The sequence below is a fragment of the Calypte anna genome, chromosome 1 (genome assembly GCF_003957555.1).
Source record: "Calypte anna isolate BGI_N300 chromosome 1, bCalAnn1_v1.p, whole genome shotgun sequence".
Classification (NCBI taxonomy): Eukaryota; Metazoa; Chordata; class Aves; order Apodiformes; family Trochilidae; genus Calypte; species Calypte anna.
The window spans coordinates 9,497,503-9,519,710 of record NC_044244.1 but is presented as its reverse complement, the minus strand read 5'-3'; the positions used below and the strand labels follow the sequence as shown (position 1 = coordinate 9,519,710).

The 22,208-nt window shown below is 39.4% G+C and overlaps 1 protein-coding gene across 1 annotated transcript in view; it reads right to left on the bottom strand.

The window, feature by feature from the left end:
• Positions 1 to 10,164, bottom strand: part of PCLO (piccolo presynaptic cytomatrix protein) — a 281,990-nt gene extending 271,826 nt beyond the window's left edge. The window contains exons 1-2 of the mRNA XM_030467444.1: positions 9,923 to 10,164; positions 3,129 to 4,377 (exon numbers count right to left, since the gene is read on the bottom strand). Of these exons, the coding sequence (XP_030323304.1) occupies positions 3,129 to 4,377; positions 9,923 to 10,164 (1,491 nt within the window). The remainder of the gene's footprint in view (positions 1 to 3,128; positions 4,378 to 9,922) is intronic.
• Between the last annotated feature and the right edge of the window lie 12,044 nt (positions 10,165 to 22,208).

The window sequence follows — 22,208 nt, the reverse complement described above, 5'->3', positions numbered from 1 at the left end:
GGGTCGGATAGTTCAGAGAAATAGTACAAGGGGTCTGACCTTGTGGCAATACAGGTATCACTTTCTGCTCTTAGTTACACTAATGAGTTAGAACAAACACAGTGCATGTACCACTGTGGTATTTAAACCTTATAATAGAGGTTTATCATAAAAGAATTAATAAAAATTTTAAAAAACAGCCCTTTTTATAATGGTTTTACAATGCGTGCAACCTACTCCCTAAGCCTCTTTGCACAGTCTACTATATTCTTTTCTGAATCAGCTAAAAATATAGAATATTGAAATGTAGAAATATCTATATTGGAAAAGTAATTCACTCTATTGTGAGAATGAAACTATGTTGTAAGAAACTTGGAAGACTATCTTACAGATATTCAAGCAGCTGTACAGGGGGAGAGAGAGCAAAAGTAATAGAAATTATTTTCTAAATACAGGCATTTCACTCTCCCCATACGTAATTTGAAATTATTGCTTCCTAACTGGTAATTTGTTTTAACATAAGCAATAAAAACAGTGAGTTTAAAGGGCACAGAAAAGGCGTAACACGTGATTATAGAATTGTGAAACTTGGTGAGAAAAACAGCAGAAAAAGCCAGAGTTTAAGAGTAAAAAGTAAGTGCATAGCTAAGGACACAAAGACTTTTGGTCAGTAAAACTTCAGAAGTTAAAATAAGAGAAGCCAAATGAAAAAACCGTTCAAGAAAAAATGAGAGCTAAGATACAAACCACAGTCTTTGTGCTAGACAGGAAGAAATGTGTAAAGGAGAAATCAGAAGCTTTTGTTAATAATCAAAATATTGAAAGGAAAAGGAAAACAGGAGGGAAGTTTTTTAATAACTCAGGTGGGGACCTTTGCAGATGAAATAAGTCAAATTTTTCTATGTGCCATAGCAGGTTCTATTACTTTACTCCAACTGTTAAGTAATAAAGTCAGATGTGATTTCATTGCACTTCAGTGCAGATTGGAGCAGGACACCCACAATGAAGATTCAGCAAGACAGCTGGTGGTGCAAAGCTGAGTAAATGAGGAAAGTCTGAGTGGGAATCAGGAGATTGGCACTAATAGCTGAATAAATTAGATGTCCAATACCTTCATTTACAGAAATTATTTCCTCATGAAATAAATGCATATCCTGTGTTTATTTCAATGTGTAATATGAAATTCAAATACGCTTTTACATATGCATGCAATCAGTCTTAAATACAGCTGAACTCATTGTTTTAAATCCTCAATTTCACACTTAAGAGTATCCGCTTCAAAAACCAGTAGTTATTCATGAAATTTCCAAATACTTTGAGATCTTCTTACATAAACTCTCAAGATCCATTTGAACATACCAAAGTTGTCGACTGTTTCCATGGGGAAATCTGAAGTTTTTAAAAACTTCAGCTCCAAGAGACCCCAAGAACATAGTATAGAAATAAAAAACTCACCACCTACAAATAAATGTAAAAAATTTTGGTCTAAAAACTTCAAGGTAAGCTTTTCTTACAAAAGTTCCTCTTTAACATCAGTGCCTCACATTTCTTGTCTGTCTTGTATATCTTTTTAACCCAACTGCCTAGAACAGCATGCTGACCTTTCCTCTTACAGATTCTGATAATATAATCTTTGGTCATCTGGTTAGTTGCAGATGCACTGAAATTACTGCCCACAGCTCTTCAAATCACTTCTTTTCCATTAACAGCAACTATTTCAATCCTGAAACAAATTCAAACAAAATAGTACACTTCTAAATGATGCAGTGTGCTACCAGTTACTGTGATTGGTAATTCAAGTTTAAATTTATGATTTTAACAAAAACTCAACAAATAATATACTAGCTGGATGTAAAATGGCCTGATTGTTACCACGTTCCCACCTAATGGTATCACTAATAAACATGTGAACTGGAAAGAAATGTAACTGCTAGAAATGTTTTTAAATCATTGTGGTACTGAGCAAACAGGTGGCACAGAGAGGCTATGGAGTCTTCACCCTTGGAGATACTAAGAAATGGCTATAAGAAAGCTGGTTTAGGTGATCCTGCTTTGAGAAGAGAGTTGGACTTCATGATCTCCAGAGGACTATGTCACAGTAATTCTTTCATTCAGTATTAAACCTAGGGATATTATTTTTCAGATTCTAGTAGCAGTCCATAAGTCTTCCTGTCAGTATCTCTGATTAGCTAAACTAATACTAAACGAAAAAAATATGTCTCTTAAATACCCCTTCTGGGTATGTCTCCCTAGTTAGTCTTCAGTGCCAGGCCAGATTCAGATGCCATCCTCTATCTGCATCTCTGTATTTCGAAGTATTGATAAGTGTTGGTACTGAAATCAAACCCAGACTACATTAAGATTAGCATAGCAGGATGTATGAGAAGCTATTCAAGCAATAAGAAGAGATCAAACATTCATATGAAGCCTTACTACCATGCAGAACAAATAAAGAACAAGGATATATATGAGCATATAAATCAAGGTACCGCAAACATCAGGTTAAAATAAGTTCATTTGAAGTCCTAATATTACTTTCTGTGCCATTTCTGAGCTATGTAACTACATCAAGAATGATGACCAAGGCTTGAAATAGTCCACAGAGATCTGTCTTAGCATCCGACAAGAATTAAATAACCTGACTCACCAAGCCAAAACTTAGGACACAACCTTTCAGTTACTGAACACACACAGTTACAAAGTAAATTCACCCTACCTCCTTTGCTGAAACACACAATGAACAGTCATTTTCATATTTTCATATTTTGTTGCTTAGTTCATATAGCAATAGTTCATATACTTATAAACACATCAACACATAACTGCTGCAGTCAGGTTATAAACATAGCCAGTGAATGTTTAAAATCAAGGAAAAGGGCAAAAATGTCACACCTCCTCTTTTTATATGAAGAATTAAGAGCACACTTCTAAAGACTGTACAAGCTGAGAACCATTATAATCTTTTTTCCACAGTTTCACCCCCCTTTTACTTGAAAGTAATTTTCCCAAATGACATGACCTTTTTTACTTAACTTGATAAAGCTTTAACTGATCATGACAATACTCTATAACACATCTGATGTTTCAGAATAATTGAACTAAACTTAATTTGTGCTAAGGTAACAAACATCCATTTAAAAACTACTCACCTCTGTTATATGAGGATTAGGATTGAATCCACACAGGCTGCAGACTACAGTATGACACTGTGTGCACGTATTGAAATTGGCCTTTTCTGGAGCATGCAGCAGCAGTTCAGTGGTTGTGCAAAGAGGACATAAGGTTTTCTTTGGGGGAGAATCCGTGGGTTGGGTTGCACCAACTTTCTTTTGCTGGGAGGGTTTCTCAGGCCCTGGTTGCTGGCCCGGTGTTTTTGTAGGTCCTGGTTGTTGTCCTGGGGGCTTTGTGGCCTCTGCAGTCTGAGAAGATGGTTTTGTAGACCCTGCCTGTGGTGGCACTTGTTTTACAGGCCCTGTTTGCTGGGGAGGTGGCTTCCCAGGTCCAGGCTGCGATGGTTGTTTAGCAGGTCCTGTTTGCTGAGCAGATGGCTTTTCAGGTCCAGGTTGCTGAGAAGGCTGTTTTGGAGGCCCAGCTTGCTGGGAAGATGGCTTTACAGGGCCTCCTTGTCGCACTGGCTGTTGAGATGGTTGTTTTACAGGTCCTGGATGCTGTGAAGATGGTTTTGTGGGAGGTGGGGTTTGGGATGATGTTCTGGCGTTGTCTGGTTGCTGTGGTGACGGCTTTGTTGGGCCTGATGGTGGTTTTGCAGAAGTTTGTTGCTGAACAGGCTTCGTTGACTCTGATTGCTGAGGCTGAGATTTTTGTGGTCCTGGTGGCTGGGGTGTTTGTTTTGCTTGATCTAGCTTAGAGTCTGCTGGGTGACCAGGGCCTGGTTTTTGAACTTGCTTTGGTTCCCCAGGCTGCTGCTGCTGAGGCACTGGTTTGGAAGACTCAGTTTGCTGGGGGGTAGGTCTGACAGGTCCTTGTTGTTGAGGCTTTGGAGACTGCTGCTGAGTTGGATGTTTTGCAAGGCCCCTCTGCTCTTCAGGTTTCTTTTGCTCTTTCTGTGTAACTTTTTGTTTCTTACCAGCTTCTTCATGGGCTGCATCTGAATCCGATATCAAATCAAAAGGATTGAATTTGTTCACAACAGAAGTGACTGCACTCAAGGGATTGGCTTCTGAGAGAAAACTGGGCATCATACTTGGCTTCTGATCTTCTTTAAAATCAGTCCTGGATTTTGATTCCCTTAGACTAATAGAAGAAGGGCTCCGTCCAGGTGCCCGTTGCTCTGTCTTCAGCACATCTACTGTTCTGCTTTTACTTAAGCTTGGTGGTCCTGGGTCTGGAGGCTTACCTGGTTGCCTGGGACGATGGCTTGTATCAATCTCAGGATGTCTGCAGACAGAAAACATAATACAATTAAAATAACACACAGCACTAGAAAAATGAGAAATGTTTAACCAGAGAATCTACTCTTCAGAAATCTGAAAAACTCAAAAGCTACAACTTTTTATTTTACCCAAATTCAAATGACTAACTCCCCACTTCACTCCTTGGGATACAAACATCGGGAGACAGAAAGGACTAAAAGAAACAGAGGTTTCAGAAAATTAGCAGATCAAAGCACATCTGGACAAGAAAAACACTACAAAAATTTTATGTACTTATGTTTTGGATACTTGTATAAATTTGAGTTATATTTAAACTTCAAAATGCAGCAGGGACTCACCTAAAATGCAGGTGTCTTAAGAACTATATGATTATCCTTCAAGTATTTACTTTGCCACCCATCCACTCACAGATCAGAATTTTTAGACAGATAAAATAAATGCCAGTTCACAGAAATCACCCTAAAGCCTTTTTGGTTTCTTTTTAGGTGGAACTGCTACATAGTTTCCTTCTAGCACCACTGCCCAGCAATTGAAAGAACATCTGACAATTTTCCCAATCCTCTAAATATATTATTTTGCTGTGTGTTCACACAGGAGAAAATAAAACTAAGATTATAGGAACCAAAATTGAGATTATGTCTTCGTATGTGGCACAGTCTTTGACTTGTTGCTATCCTCAGACAGCAGCTGAAGGAAACAGTATTATATTCAATGCTATTGTTAAAGAATGTGATAAAATTTTTAATTTGGTGCTAACTCTGTGCTTTTGCTGGAAGACAGGGCGGGTGGTTTCTTCAGTGACACAACAGTACTGTAAATATAAAATTTTCAGTTTTCCCCTTGAGAGATCTCAGTGTTGTTGTTTCCCAGAGGTGACTTTTTTCTTGGGCACTCATGAGAAAAAACAAACAAACAAACAAACAAAACCCAGCACACATATACATACTATTATTTCTGATTAATATTTAGAGTTTTCATTTAATACTTAGTAAGGGTAATAATACAAGAGGACAAAGCTAAGAGGTTGCCATTTCTGAGCTCATAATTTTCACAATGTCTGATCTTCTCACAATCTTGTATCTGATGCTTTTGAAAATTAAAAATTTTTATTTGAAATGCTTGTTAAGGATTAGCTATTTTCAGTCTTCCATAACTCCATTTACTCTTCCCCATTCTTGGAAAACATATTGGCCATAATACTGGTGGTTTACAACCTTAATGTGGAACCCACTGAAGCGAGTAGGTGTGTTTCCATTTGCATTAGTGAACATTGACTCATTATTCATACAGAGGAAAATTCAGAAGAGTCCAGTGATCATCTAATTCCTTCAGATATGTGGCATTTTTGCTCATTAAAAGAAGAATTTTATACTCTCATTAGCAACTAGGTGGGTCAACCTGCAGTTCTGTTTCTTGATATTTAGATAAACATTCTAGGTTTCTCTGGAGAAGGACTGCTTATGAAATGAAGTAATTCCATTAGTGGCAGTCTGTTAGACTTCTAGCATTCATGTTTGCAAGTGTTAAAAATATTGGAACTCTTCATTTAATAACGCTAAGAGTAGCAAGGCAGAAAAAAGAAAAGGATCAAAGGTCATTAAACAGGGTACCAAACCTTACATTGTGAGGGTAGAACTTGGACATAAACAAGAAAAATAACCAAGAATCCCTGCTGGAACAAAGATCTCCACAAGCTTTCATTTTATCAAAATAATGTTCTCCGTAAATTTCCACCTGATCAGATTCCAGGACTTGAAATGAGATTAAAAGCCATTAATCTAGGAAATAAAGTCAGGTGATTCTGCAAGGCTGTTGGCATATTCTGAAGACAGATTTGTCTTGCCTTTGTACCTAACAAAGTTTCTAAGCAGTGGAGAAAGAGGGGGAAAAAAAGCTTTGAAAAGGCAAGTTTCTTCAAAAAAGTTACCTCTGTCAAAAGCCAGGACTTGTTCCATTTAGATTTAGGTAGCTAGAAGGTGAAGCTTTCTTTTCTAGAACTATTTTACAACCAGATAAATACTAACATGGAACATTTTTAATTAAACGGGAGAATCAGAAATCCTCAAAAAATCTTGTCTTTATTTGACAGGAATTCTTATCTTAAAACCTTTTGAATAATTAAAAACCCATCATTGTTTTAAAGTCTTCAATCCAGACTCAAAAAACAAAATCAATAGTCATCTCTCATCAAACTCTCTTCTTTGTGCTGCTGTTCCTTCTCACTTTGGCCTTGATTCACAAGGCTCATCTTTATTAATTTACGTAAATATTATAGACAAATCAAAGCTCTGTTTGGAGTCAAGTGGAAATTTAACAAAAAGATTATTGGTCTAGTTCTTGACTGCCACTATAAAGACCTATTTTAAAAGGCACATCTTTTTCCCGTTCACCAGTATTAACAGTTCTAGAGAGAAGTGCAATTACTACACAACTCCATGATACATTTTCCCTATCTACAAATAAGATATGTATAAACTTATGTACACCTTTGGTGTCTTTTTTTTTTTTTTAAGGTCATTAGAGTGACGATATTAACAGAAATAAGTATTTCTATTGGAAAACACACCATAAACATACTTAAGAAGCATGACACACAGTAAAGACTTCTGAGCATTTCCTCTTAAAATGCAGCAATTTTTTTCTGGTAATTTCTATTGCTAATAACTTAATAAACAGCAGGAAAAACAACAAAAACAACACAGCTGCATTAGATCACCCATTCATTTTGGTCATCAAATCCTTTCAGATGATGTGGAACAATTCTTCAGCAAGTGGGCACTGACACAGTTAATCATTCAATGAAGCTAAAACACCTAGAGCATGCTTAAAAAATGGACTGCATACGTTCCAGCTAAACTTCCTAACCATGAGTTTTCCAAAGACAGGCAACTGAAATAGGATTCAATAAATCTAGTGAATAAAACATTCAAATAAAAAAATTAAAAGGTACATTTGATTTAGGCAGTCAACTTTAGGTGCTCTAGATATAAACATAAAATGCATAATAAATATTATTGCATTTATTTAGTTATAGCAATTTTGAAGACTTAAAAGCTCGAAAACTTAGAAGTCCAAGAAGTTAAAGCATGTGTTTTATGGTGGTAAAAATGATACTATCTTTCCTGGTGCACATTTTATTTACTATTAGAAAGTCTGTAGTATCAAAAAATCTTGATTTGTGATATCATCAGACAAGAGCATTTGTACAATTCAAGACTTGGGTTATTTTGGGAAGGTAATGAAAGAATTTACAATAGGAAGTAATTACTAGTCTCTAAGGTATGACTAGGTAACAGATAATGTTACTAATGAAAATCAGAGATGAAAAATCCAATTAACATTCAAAATTACAGACAATGCAATAGGGACACTATCACAATGCAAGACTATTTAAACTGAAATCCAGATTTCATCTTTTGATCACTCTTTCAGTCACTAAACATTTGGACTGGCATAACCATGCTAGGAAAAAAAGCTGTTGGAAACAAAAGATGTGAAGCATCATTTAAGAGGTATTTTCAACATCTGATTTCTAAAAAAAAGAAAAATTAATCTAGGGAATCAGAGTTGTAGCAGGATAGGTCTTTACTTAAATTGAAGTCTGAAAGAGGCTGGTCTTTAGTCCTTAGAAGAATCTTACTCTAAGAGTTTGAATCATTTTCCTAATAATTATTCCCATCTTTCTTAGTAGGTCTCAATACCAAAGAGAGGTGTGCAAGAGGAACAAGTCATAAAACAAGAGTAGAGACAAGTAGTAACCTCATTACAGTGTGACAGACACAAAGATGCTATGATCACAACTGCCACAACCCCACATGAAAAGCTAGTTGATAGGTTATCAAACTGAATATTAAAATGACTAGAAAGGCTGTAATTCCCAAATGCACAGTGCATTTGTTTGAAATGGAGAGTGAAAGTATGGTATGCTAACAAGATCAAAGTAGTTTCTGATATCATAAATATATTTGTAGGAAATCAGCCATTTATAAGTGCAGAAATAATCATATTCCAATGAGTTCAGACTTCTGTGAAATCTTCCAAGGACATTTGTCTTACTTTTCACTGGAACCTTAGCATGAAACAATAAACTTTTACAGTCTTTGTATCTTTGCTCATAGACTATTACACAAAAGGGAATTTTTAGTTTAGTTTCACAGAACTAACCAATATGATTTTTTTCCCCCATTAATGTCTATAGAAGCTGGGAAGAGCTCTGGACTGAATGAAAAATTATAACTTACATGAAGTGTTAATATCTGTTTAATAGTTATACAAGGCAAAGTAGAAAGATTTTGTTTCCAGTTTTAAAAAACTGAAACCATAATCTCAAGTAAAATCCCAATGTCTTCAGTAGTCTGCCCAAGAATTAATTTGGTCCCACCCTCCTTGCTTCTCTTCTTCTAGAATTTACTTACATAAACCTGTTAGTATATAAACTAAATATGCATTTCGTTCAGGTGAGGCCAAAAACCATGTTGAACGGTCAGCTCCTTTCACCATTCTCCTTCAAGCCAAACACACCCAGCTTGGGTGACTAGTGGAGTCTACTGGAAGGTGTCCCTGCCCATGCAGGGGGGTTGGAACCAGATGATCTTTAAGGTCCCTTCCATCCCAAGCCATTCTATGATTCTATAAGACGGCGAGCAACAGGGATGCCGGCCCCGGTCTCCAGGCGAGGGAAAATGCAAGTTCAGCACCATGGACAGAGGCAGGGCGGGCACCGCGGAGCGAACCGGCCCCGGGCCGCGTCGGGGATCCGGCTTGTTGCACGTCGGAAAGTGAATGTACTAAGGAACAGGGGAAAAGGGGGAAGGAAATTACCCTAGCTTTGTCAGATGCACAGCAACGTTAAGCCATCACTATCCAGAATACAGAATTACATTGAATTTAATCTGTTGTTTCGCCACTAATTTTTTTAATAATAATAAAAAAAGAGAAAGATGAAAAATATGAGGGATAAAATAGGCTAAATCAGGCCTCCTCGATCCATGACTATTTAATGAAGCTAAATGATAGTTGCAGAGGTAAAGAATTGGCAGAATAATGGCTGGCAAATACATTTTTAAAGATTGAACAAGAATATCTTTCTCCAGAAAGAGCTTACTGAATCCATCAGCACTGGGGAGAGCTTCCCTGGCTACCATCTGAGCTGTGGGGCACTCCTGCCACGTAAAACACAAACACATACACACAAAAAGACAGAAAACCGAAACATTGTCTACTAATCTCTCCTCTCCCCAGATGCAAAAACTACCCGTGCTCCGGATCGGTGCAGAGAGAGGGAAGGGGAGAGGGCGCAGCCCGTTGGAACCGAGGACCGTCGTTATTATTAGAAACCACCGGAGTGGGAAAAGGTGGAGAGTGCAGGCTCCGTCCTAGTGCCGGCACTCGTGCAGCCGCCCCCTTCCCTCCCTTAGCCAGAAAAATGCAATGCTTGCTCCCGATGCAGCGGGCCCGGATCGTACTGCAACTCGCCCCCCGCCCCAACGCGAGGAGACGGAGAAGGGGGGAAGGGAGAAGCGGGAAAAGAGAAGATTTTCCGTGCATGCCTTTGCATGGGAGGCGGCTCCGCGCCGGCGAGGTTCCCTCTGGGCAGCCCCTGCGCCCTTGACATGACAGCGGCGATCTGCCTCCTCTCCTCCTCGCTCAGTTGGCTCAGGTCCGCCTCCACCCCGGCCGGGACCAGGCGCTGCAAAGGGGCCGCGGAGCCGCCGCCATCCCCGGCTGCCGCCGCCCCTTCGGGGAAAGCGCCCAGCCCTTCGCCTCCTTCCAAGCTCGCCTCGTTGCCCATGGCCGCCGCCGCCGCGCGTCCCCACTCGCCGCCTCTCCCCTCAGGCGCACACCGGGCGAGGGGCCGGCTCGCCGCCGCGCAACCCGGCTCCCCGGCGGGCGCTTATGGTTCCGCGGCGGCCGCCACCTCGGCCCCGCAGAGCGGCCGTGGGCCGAGGCCGGGCTCGCTGCCTGCACCCGCGGCTGCCGGTGAAATGCGGCGCCGGCGCCGCCACCCGCCCGCCGCGCCTCGCCTCGCCGCGCCGCGCCGCGCAGCGCAGCGCATGCTCCAGGCGGGCCGAGCTCCTGCCGGGCTCCCCCCACAAACACCGCCATCCGCGCCCCGCCCGCCTCCCGGCCTTTAAAGGCACCGCGCGCACGCCATCTCGTCGCGTTCAGTCCTGCACAGTTCCGCGGTCCCGCCGCTGGCGCGTTCGAGAGACGCGGCCGGGTCGAGGTGGCAGTCGGCCAGCCCTGCCGCCGGGTGGTGGGGATCCGGCACCCACTCCCCGGGGGCGCAGCTTCACGTTCTCCTTCCCTCTGTAAAGAAGGATGTGCTTGCAAGCAGCCGAAGTTTGATGGAGCCTTGCTAGCCCAAAGCATGAGGAAAGGCAAGCTGGAAGGCACATCTGGAGGGCATCAACCCAAGCAACTCGGAGCAGAGCCAACGAGGTCAGATTGCTCAGGGCTATGTGCACCTGCATTTTGAATGTGTCTGTGGATGGAGATTTTGCAGCCCCTCTAGGCCCTTACCCCAATATTGAATCATGCTCATGATGCACTGGTTTCACTGTGTCAGTGTTGGCATTGGCAAGCCCCAAACTGGACATAGTTCTCCTAATGCAATCTCACAATTGTTGAACTGTGAGAAAAATAACTTTTTTAACCTGCTGGCTGCACTTGAGCTGGTACAGCTCAGGCTGCCATTGGCATAGCTCATCATAACAGCATCGGGCTGAAACGTGCTCACCTTCTCATTCACCAGGATGGAAAAACCCAAAGCTTTTGGACCAGCTTGTTTTGGTGCATGGAGTTATTCCTTCCCAAATTTTGGACTCTGCACTTGTCTTTGCTCAACTACATGAGGTTCCTGCTGGCCCACCTTCCTCCATATCTAGCATACGTCCTGCCTTTCCATGTATCTGCCATCCTCCAAGCTGGCATCATTCACAGATTGTGGATGTATTCCACTCAGGATGTATTCCATGTCTTTGTTCAGATCATTAACAGAGACAATATTGTTAGAAAGATACAACTATTAACATACCACCAGTTGGACTTGGAAAAACTAATGACAACCCATTTGAGCCTGCCAGTTCAGTCTATTTTTCACTCATCATACAGGTTTTACTAATTTGGCTATAAGGATATTGTGGCTGATTGTGCTGGAAGTTTGATAGAGTGTGATTTGCCTAGGGCAAGAACATATTGTCTGTTTCCAGTAACCTTCCTGTTATTTGTCTATTTGGACATGGCTGCCAGGATGATTTGCTTTATAACCTTCCTAGGAAGGGCACTGTGCCACATTAGCCTAACTGCTTTGTAGTTCTCTTGTGCATCCCCTTTCTTGATGACAGATGCTTGCCTTTTACTTGTCATCAGGGAACTTTGCCAATGACCTTTTGAAGATGGTAGAGTGGCTTGGCATCATCAGCCAGCTCTTTCACCACCCTTTGATCCACCTAATCTAGTCTCAGGAGTTTCTATAAATCCAACTGCATTAGTCACATGGGTGCTCTTGCTTGTCTTCTTTAGCATCATTACTACCTTTCTTCAGGCACACACATATGCAGGTCAACCCTCAAAATGACCTACATAAATATGCCATTCAAATATTTATAGTACTCTTGTAACAATCGGAGATGATTTTTCCAGTACTGGTTCACAATTTATGATGGAACTAGTAGCAGCTGGGGGCTTCCTAGTTTCCTCTCAAGTGACTTTAAGTTACACTTCAAAAGAACAGCTCTGCAGAGAACATAATAAAGCACATGTATAAATGGAGTAAAATGTATAAATGGAGTAACATGACATGAGTGTGAGTGAATACCTATTCACAGTGTTCTACGTAATTACACAAAGGGACGTAAAAGAGGTGACACACCAAAGCATTTACACCTGAATCAAGATGCAGAAAGAACAACTGAGCTCAAAAAATTAAATTCACTCAATAAAGCAATTAAAACTGTGTAAATAGAAGTTCTGCCAGTGTTTACTGATCAAAACTATATGCAATGTTCTTATTTCACCATTAACAGGCCTTGAGGTAGAGGAGAGGAGGAAAGAGACATATAAATCCTGAGGAAGTAAGCTGATCCCAAATGGAGGTACAGGATTTGAAATGACCTTCAGAAGGAAGTTCACTATTGACTACACTGGAGCCAAGGATGTCACCTTAAAATGATTATGTTTTCAAGTATCTTAGACACTTTTGTGGAACAGGCCTCTTTTCTCAGTTCCGTAACATTTACTTTTTCTTATGAAACAACATGAAATCAGTAGTTATCTGTCCCAAAAGTCTCACTACAGGCCTGTTTTTCCTACATCCCCATCATTTCCAAGGGGGTTCGCTTCACAGTGTGTCCAAAAGTGACACCAACTTTTTCTGATTTTGGAGTGACTGATGAAATGCACAAACTAACGAGGCATAACATTCTGTTGTAGCAAGAAAAGAAGAGTTATCAAATGAATCAGCCTTTTTCTCAAAAGTCATAATGTCTAACTTGCAGGAACAGCTTGATGGTGTCACGCTAAATACTCTTTTTAAAGAAAAAAATGTATTTTCTTAGTCACTAGCAATGAAAAATATGATTTAAACTTTTCAGAGATAAACCAGTCTTTTTAAAAGAGCATGCAAATCAGTATTCTATGTGCAAAATTAGAGGCAGAGATATAGAAGGAAGTTTCCTTCCCCTAGACACCAGGTAATATAAAAAGGATAATCATGAACAGAGATAAATCCAGCTACCCCTAGAGGCCTCGCTTACAGCTTTGTAGAAATTTCACTCTGTCTGTTTGAGTCCAAGATAGATCAACACAGTCCACAAACTTCTATATATTTTACAACTTAAAGTCCAGTTCCAATATTATCATTCCTGGGGAAAAAAGAAAGGCACAGTATAGTTGAAGTAGTATAACCTCATTCACACTAAGGACTGCTCTGTATCAGTAACACAGCACTTTCATCTGGGCCTGACCAGATGCATCAGATCTCCAGAGAAGTCAGTCCAAGGTAGAGCTGAATCGGCAGAAGCAGCACAAGGACACTGGTTCATCTTTATCCAGTGCTGAATCTGATCTGGGGCAAGTGAATCTCAGCTAAGTGTCTATCTTCAGCTCTAAAATGAGTGCTTGAAGTTAATTTACTGATTAACAACAATGAAGACATCCAGTTGTCTCATCAGTAGGCTACTTAATATAAATGTACTTCTTATATTTTAAAAGGGAGAAAAAAATGTAGTGCATAGAATTTGGAGAAATAATGCCAACATCATCAGAAGAAAGGAGTAAGAGGTCAGTAAAACCTTGGCATGAGCTGGAAAGATGGGAGGGGATGGAAAATTCTTATACTTTATATCTGGCATTGTGCCCAGTTAAAAGTGAAGGAGGAAGAAGGTGTGCTAATCATTAACGATTAACGGAGGCTGTACTGATGAGTCCGACAAAGGAAGATACGTTAAAGGAGCTAGAATTTACATAAACATATTTAGAACACTTTATACATTAATGATTTCCTATTCTACTTTGTACAAATACCTAGCTAAATGTTAAAGTGCCCCTATCATTTTTACCTACCCCACTGCAGAAATACAGAGATGGTGGAGGTTACTTTGAATTTAAAACACATTGCTAAGATGGATCTAACAGTTCAGTCCATCTGCTATCCAAAATGAGCAATGCCTGTTAATGATAGCTATTTCAAGACAGTTAAAAAAATACATTTAAAAATATATTTAAATATATACAAATAAAAGAAAATATGGTATACCATAATGCAATCAGAGTGCAGCTGAGCACTCAGCACCAGAGATTAAATGGCAAGAGGAGTGACACACACCAAAATCATGTTGAATGTATATTCTGAATGGAATTCATACAATACCAAAAAAAGTGAATAAGTTTTTAAAGGATGAAATAAAAGAGTATGAAAAAAATGTGCAACACCAAAGAAGCAATAATTGCAAATATGACATGAGTTATGTCTATAGAAGCACATAAGCCAACAGTACATAATGCTTTAAACTATGTTTGTATGTGCACCTGTATGTGCCACTGGTGCACTAGTATACAAGGCAGCTTACTGGTGTAGATTATAAGAAGTACCTACTAAGGAGTGGAAAAAAATGCACAAAGTCTGCACTAAATGGCTGTGTGCTCTAAAACAAGAACACAGGAGAGTAAGGCTTCTCTCACAAGTACTTATTCTGTATGAAACCAACACTTATCTGCATCCCAACAAGTTTGGCTAAACACTGCACAGAAAATGGTCTACAAGATCATGACAAATCTAGTCGCCAAAAAACCCAGTAAAGAATGATAACAAGGTACCTAGCAAAGCCTTGTCTACTGCTTTTCTATTCAAATACACATCACTCTTCTCTCTCGCCACACAATTTTCTATTCCATCATTTTGTAACTTCCAGGTAAGAGAAAAAACCTTAGGCAGAATCAGAATTATTTGCAGTATTCCAGAGTTCCTGAATGGCTGTTTTTTGAGGATAGGATGCACTCTGATACATTACCACTATTGTTACAGTATCCTATTTATTATTAAACAAATCACTCTTGAACAGCCACTGCAGACATTTTAGCCTCATTATCATCAGTCCAACTAAAGCAGTATTAGTATATGCATTTTATCCCAGTGAATAGCCAGAGCATAGACCCCTAAGTTATGCTAGCAAGCTCACAAGATTTACTTGCTTAAACAAAACAAGAAGGTCTGCCAGCTGCCTACAGCACAGCAATGCTGACAGGCTCACAATATGGACTCCCACAGCATAGATTAGTCACAATGTTATAAAATCTTATGTTTATTTCCAATCAGTGCTTCTAACACACAAATAATGATATGCATCTTACTGAAAAATGGGACAACAAAATACCCTCAGCCTCAAAGCCTGAATCCTAAACCATCACAGCAACAGAAATATGCAGTTTTATCCTCTTTTTGTCATTCTCCAGTTGCTTTCTCTAATTTGAGTTTATTCACCTGCAGCTGTTTAGTACAACTAATAGATGTACAGACATCATCACAAAGAGCTTGGTTTTCATTTGCTTATATGGTGAAACAGTCATAGCTGGAATTACTGCAATCAGGAGCAAAAGTAGTCAATTAGGAAGATCCTAGGAAAAGATATGAACCATCACTAGCATCTAATTATGATAGATCACGTTAGAATAAAGTTACTGTTCAGTTTATTCCACTGGGCATGCATCAGTAAGTGTAACAGTGAGATTCTCAAGTTCTTTCTCTTAGAATTGTCATTGTTAAGATAAAAGTACTGAAAGTTTTAATTCCCCTAGTGGTTATCTCTTTCATGGCCAGGACACAGCATGTACTTCAGCTGAAAACTTCACAGCCTAAACAGAGCAAAGTGAAACAGTTCTTTAGATTATACGTTCAGATCCTGCCTGTGCTACAGAGCATGGGAATTCACTATTTTTTTTTTCTCTTTCCTCTTCTTTCTAAACTAGTTAATCAATGTGGGGGGGGGGGGGGAAACATGATACACCTGCCTTACTGTAAGTTTCAGATATAATTAAATATTGGTCAAAGCCACCATTGCCAGTTACATACTAGCAGGCTACCAGTCTGCCAAACCCTGTGCATTATCAACACATTCTGAGATATCATACTGTGCTGTATTTCTTTTCTCCTTTGAGTGTACTATTTTGTGTGTAATACAATAGCTAACATCAAGATGGGCTCACTGTCAAATAATACAGAAGGTGTCAAGGTTGGCTACTGGACTGCTCATAAATCTGGACCAGGTATGAGACTTGTGTGAGAGCACATGTGTGAGAGTGCCTGTGTGATATGCTAGAACTCTTTAGCCTCAATATCCAGCAAGTAAAACAGGATCAAGCCCTTTCTTCATGCTTATATTCATCATCACCCTGTACAAGAAAAAAGGAGAAAAGTCAAAGTGCTTCTACTACTGAGATATAACTCTGCTCTCCACTGCTGGAAAAATCCTTGCAAGAATACTTTTGAACAGATTAGTACCTGCTATTACAGAGGAAGTTCTACCTGAAAGCCATTGTGTTTTCAGAGCCAATAGGAGTACCACAGACTTGGTATTTGTTCTCAGACAACTGCAAGAGAAGTGTAGGGAATAGAACAAAGGTCTTTAGTGACATTCATTGACCTCACTGAAGCTTTTGACACTGTGAATAGAAAGGTCCTGTGGCAAATCTTGGAACAATTAGGATGCCCCCCCATGTTCCTCAAAATGATCATCCTGTTACATGAGGATCAGCAGGGCCAAATCAGATACGGCAATGGACTCTCTGAATCCTTCCTAATAATCAGTGGCATGAAACAAGGCTGCGTTCTCACACCCGTTCTGTTCACAATCTTCTTCAGCATGATGCTCTAAAGGGCCACGGGGGACCTCAATGAAGAAAATGGTATTTACATCTGATACCGTACCCATGGGAGCCAATTCAACCCAAGGCAACTGAAGGCCCACACCAAGACCCTAAATCACCAGGTCCCAGAGTTGCTTTTTGCTGAAGATGCCGCCCCCGTTGCTCACACAGAAGCAGCTCTGCAGTGCATAACATCCTGCTTTGCAGAGGCTGCAGACCTTTTTGGGCTGGAAGACAAGCTTGAAGAAGACAGACAGAAGTCCTTTACCAGTCTGCACCACAGGAAGACTTCCATCATCCCCACATCACCATAGGTGAATCAGAGCTTAAGACAGTCCAGCAGTTCAGCTATCTGGGATGCATTATTTCCTTGGATGCCAAGATTGACAGTGAGGTAGACAACAGATTAGCAAAGGCATACAGAGCATTCAGAAGACTTCATAAAAGAGTCTGGGGCAATAAACACCTGAGGAAAAGTACAAAGATTAATGTCTACAGAGTCATTGTACTGTCTATTCTTTTATATGGGTTTGAATCATGGGTCATCTACTGCCACCACCTGCCACTCCTTGAATGCTTCCATCAGTGCTGCCTCCATACAGTCCTAAACATCCACTGGACTGACTGTGTGACCAATGTCCCTGTCCTTGAACAGGCAGGGGTCACCAGTATTGAGGCCATGCTGCTAAGGATGCAGCTGTGCTGGTCAGGGCACATCTCCAAGATGCAGGATCACCACCTCCCTAAGATTGTGCTCTATGGTGAACTTGCCACCATCTGCCACAACAGAGGAGCCCCAAAGAGTAGATACAAGGACTCCCTAAAACAATCCCTCAGCTTTGGCCGTATTGACTGCCATCAGTGGTCCATTCTGGCCTCCAGTCAGGGGCATGCAGACACACCATCTATAACGCTGGTGCCTCCTTTGAGAACACATGGAGAATCAGTCTCAAGGACAAAAGACAGCACAGAAAGAACCATGCCTTGGCTGTACTGTCTCAGGAGACTTTCTGCTCTGCCTTTTGCAACCAGACTTGCCTATCCTGCATTGGCCTTATCAGCCATCAGCATGCTTGCAGCAAGTGTGGGCAGAGCCCTTCTAAAATGTTCATTCCTGAAGCCAAGTCATGATTTATATGAGCACTGGTTGTATGTATGCAGCACATATAAAGGTAGTGTCTTTCTGTCTGTGTTCATCTGTTGATCGTGTCTGCAGTAAAGGAGTAATTGTGTGCATGTGTACTCCCATGCTTTGCCTAGCTACTGGGTGGACTTCAACAAAGAGGGAACAGCAGCTTAAGCTGTAGTGGACTGGAAGGAAAACTCCCTTGGATCCTGAAGGCCACTTTTCTTAACAGTTTTTGCTCTTTATAGATAAGCATTCGGTTTGTCAAAGTCCTTACCAGCATTTTTCCACTAAGCAATTAGATTCTAGGGCAGGATTTAACTAAGTTAGGATGTGTACATTTCAGGACCCACAGCCAGACTCTACTGTGAGCTAGAATGTTTGGACTCTTGTTGTGGCTGGAGGAGAGCCAGTCAATGAAACATAGACAGGAAGTCAGGTGAACCAGAGACAGAATTCAGTTGCATAAACATCATCTGCCAATGCAGAAAGCTGGAGATCTTTTAGAAAATATATAATTTCTTTTATAAATTCTCATTCATATATGCCAGTGCTATCATAAGGCATATTGAATGGCATTACATAGCTACCTATGGGCACATGGCTCAAGGGAGCAGTTATATACCTCAGAAAGTTAACCAGCCTGGTGTAAGTTTCCATTAACTAAATGGGAAGCCAGAGAGCCAGCCTGCTTAAAATTTAGATGTCCCTATGCCTTCAGCTGAATCTCGATTTAAGTGTATTCTTGAAAGCTGAAGCTGATAAGCCTTTTTTTGTAAGTGCTCTCTTCCCTTACAATACAAGTCCCTGGTGGTACATCCAGTACAAATAACACCTGCATTTAGGATCAAGAAATGTTCTCACCTTCACAGAAAAGTCATTGTAGCAGCTCGAGGCATGGAAGGAAAGAACTATTTGAACTATTTCAAATACTACTTCTGAAAAATGATCAAGCTACTTATAAAGCAGAAGCACATTTCTACAGATTGGTTTTACAGAATGCCTGCAGAATCACAGAATGACAGACTGGCTGAGGCTGGAAGGGACCTAGGGACCTCTGAACTATCTTGTCCAACTCCCCTGGTCAACCAGGGCTACCTAGAGCCAGTTGCACATGACCATGTCCAGACAGCTCTTGAATATCTCCAAAGACGAAGCTTCCACTGCATTGCAGTAGTTCAGTGGAATGCCATTTAAAAAAACTTGATGTTTCACAATAATGTAGCACCAAAGTCACAAACATGCCTATGATCTAGTTTTGCTACAGGATTTTCCATAGCAGTAACAACACACACAGAATATACTCTCACTTCAGATACTAGGTTATAGAACAGCAGCAAACACATTGTGAATAAAAATGTCCAGCTCATTTCTCTTAGCAGCCTGACTGTTTCATAGAGTATCTAGCTAAAAACATAAAAAGCTCATAAATTTTTTATTTACTACTGTAAACTAATACAATTAAAATAAACTTTACCAATTTGAGCTTACTATTTTTTCTATTGCATCCACTGATTTTAGCTGCTCAGACCAGTTCTCACCAGCTGAAACTGGAATTCTACTTTAACAGGACTTAATCATATAGCACAAAAGTGCTTGGAGTTGTAGCAGATTTAGTGAAGTTTCTTAACAGTTCCTAAAGTCTTTCAGAACTGTCCTCAGAACAAAGAAGTTCTGAGGATATAAAGACAGTTGGATCTACAATTTCAGCTAAAATAAGCAAATATTCTCTCCCACGCAATTGCTCTCCCCATTTTCCTCTCATCTCTCCTCCTCCTCCCCTGCCCCAGAATGTCTACAAGACATCATTCATCTATCTCTAATTCCCTTAACACCAGTTCTACATATATAAAAATACAAGTAAAAATTATCAGCTACAACTCAGAAACCACAAAATGAGACTCAAAGAGTAGCAGAGCACTCCCCTCAGGTTTTGGTAGAAGGAGAGGTGAGTTTTGACTTACTGAGTTCTCAACTTTGCCTATTATCTTATTTTTTGATAGTGCTTTGATTGCAAAGAAGACTAAAACACTTTATCATAAAAATAATGGATTTATGCCCCTACAGGGTCTATGCTTAATAAATGGATATTCTCTTATTTCCTTCCTGTTGACCTAGAAAAGTTATTTTTAAGTTTAAGATTCTTTGTAAAATATGATCTAGATGCTTTTTAGGCCTTCCAGTAGTACTCTTTCTGAGTTTGCCTGAAGCAAAATCATAATGAAAGAAGAGCCCTATAAATAAGTTTCCTTCTGTGTTAAAGAGGTAAGTCTCTCCCAATGTCATTTACATACCAATATTTCACAGAAAAACTCTTGTACAGCCATGCTTGCTATTAAGTATGCACCCCAGACCTAAAAATTCACAAAAAAAAAAAAAAAAATCAACAAAATCTACAACAGAGCCAAGACGTCACACTGGTTAAAGATATCCCCTTCCAGAAACAATTCCAGAGCAGCAAACCAACACTCTCAAGAGGCAAAGCAGGAGTGTCAGGTTTGACCTCAGACCTTTTTCTGTATTTTCTTAGTTTTCCCTGATCCTGACTCGGTGCTTCTGTATGGACATTTTTAATTTCTTTTTTTTTTTCAAATCCCTTCCTATCTAATTCCCTCCCTAAGTCCTCAGCAGAAGTTCATGACTCACTCATCTTTGGTAAAGCTGTAGATTCACTGAATTGTTCAACTGGTAGCACTGTTTTCTCTGATGCCATGGGGATCACAAGAGGACTACCACCCAGCTTTATTTTTGCATTTTTTGCCCTAAACTGCCTACAACATCAGCTGAGCAGCTGCCTATTCTCCATCTTAAATATCCTATAGACACCAGGAAAACCATAGGAAGCTTGAGAAAAAAAATGGAAAGAAAAAATATTTGTTTGCAAAACCCCAATAATTAAAAATTAGTATTCATGGCCAAAACACCATAAAAATAAGCATAAAATTTTCCTTACAAGATCAACAGGATTGTACATAACATTAAAATAAGAGTTCCAAAAGCTAGTTAAATTTCCAAGTCCTACTCTTGTCACACAGCTTCTACTGATCTCTATTTAAAACCTCTCATTTTATATTTACAATTAAGAATTTTTTCTCTGAACTAATTATAAATAGTTTAAGGTAAGGTACTTTTAACAATTCTTTATCAAAACTGTATTTGTCATACAAATTTACTACTTAATTGGTAGAATAAATGGCGTATTAAATACTTCTTCAGTAGAGGTTTCCAAAATCTTAGAAATTGCTAGTTAATAAATATCTTCATCAATAAGGTTCAAAATACTTTCAAAAAGATAAAAATACCTTACCTGACATTTTAAACCATGTTTCCTAAGTACATGAAACTTCAGCAATTAAAAATAGTAGCATTTAGCAATATGACTCATCAGATAGTGCCCTTCTATGTAAGCTTACAGAGAACATTACACAACAGCTAAGACTGCAGTAGTAGGGTTAAAGTAGTTGGTTTTCTTCAGTTTTTACTCCCATCCTTTTTTGTTCTGTAATTGTTCCTTCTCTTTCTTTCTCAAGTAAAAATTTGGAGGACAATTATTTTGCTATTCATGAACACCTTTGAGAAACATCACTCTCTTCATAGTGTGAAGTTAGTATTTAGCTGTTTGTGTTCAGTCAGTATTCTTGATGCTCTAAAACACCTCACAGAAATGCTGATCCCACTGTTAAGAGAACACAGCCCAAAAAAAGTAATCCACAGAAGAATGAGAAAATTTAGAATGACTGTTAAAATTTAGTGCACATTTTGAAAATGCTAAGAAAATAATGTAGCTTTTAATATCTCCTGTTGAGAGAAGCAAAAAAAACATACAAGGTTTAATTATAGCTTATTACCTACTTCTAGCCTGTTTTACAAAAAAATTAATTATGAAAGATTATGTTATATAACTCTACATCACCTATTAATGTATTATATGCTACTATTAAGATAGAAATCTTTGTTTTGCTTATCTATTTTCTAGCATGTGATTTTTATGTACCTGTGCAGACTTTTGATATTTTTGAAGGAATAACCAACTTCTACACTAATTTTTACCTCTTTGTTAGAAGTATCTTTCTTTTCATGATTTAGATAATGTTGGAATCAACATTAATATAACTTAATCATTCTATGAAGGAAATTTAAAATAAAAAATGCTACTGGAAATGCTTCAACTCTTGAGATTCTTTTTTTGTTTTTAACTATAAGTGGTACTTCCATTAACAATTTAATATAGAAGAGGCGCTTCACATGAAAAAAATATTATTAATAAAAGAATTGCTTACCTTAAACCTCAGCTTTCCTTGTGATCTTGTTTTTTTTCTCTTCACATTTAGTGGCTCCAGGTAGCA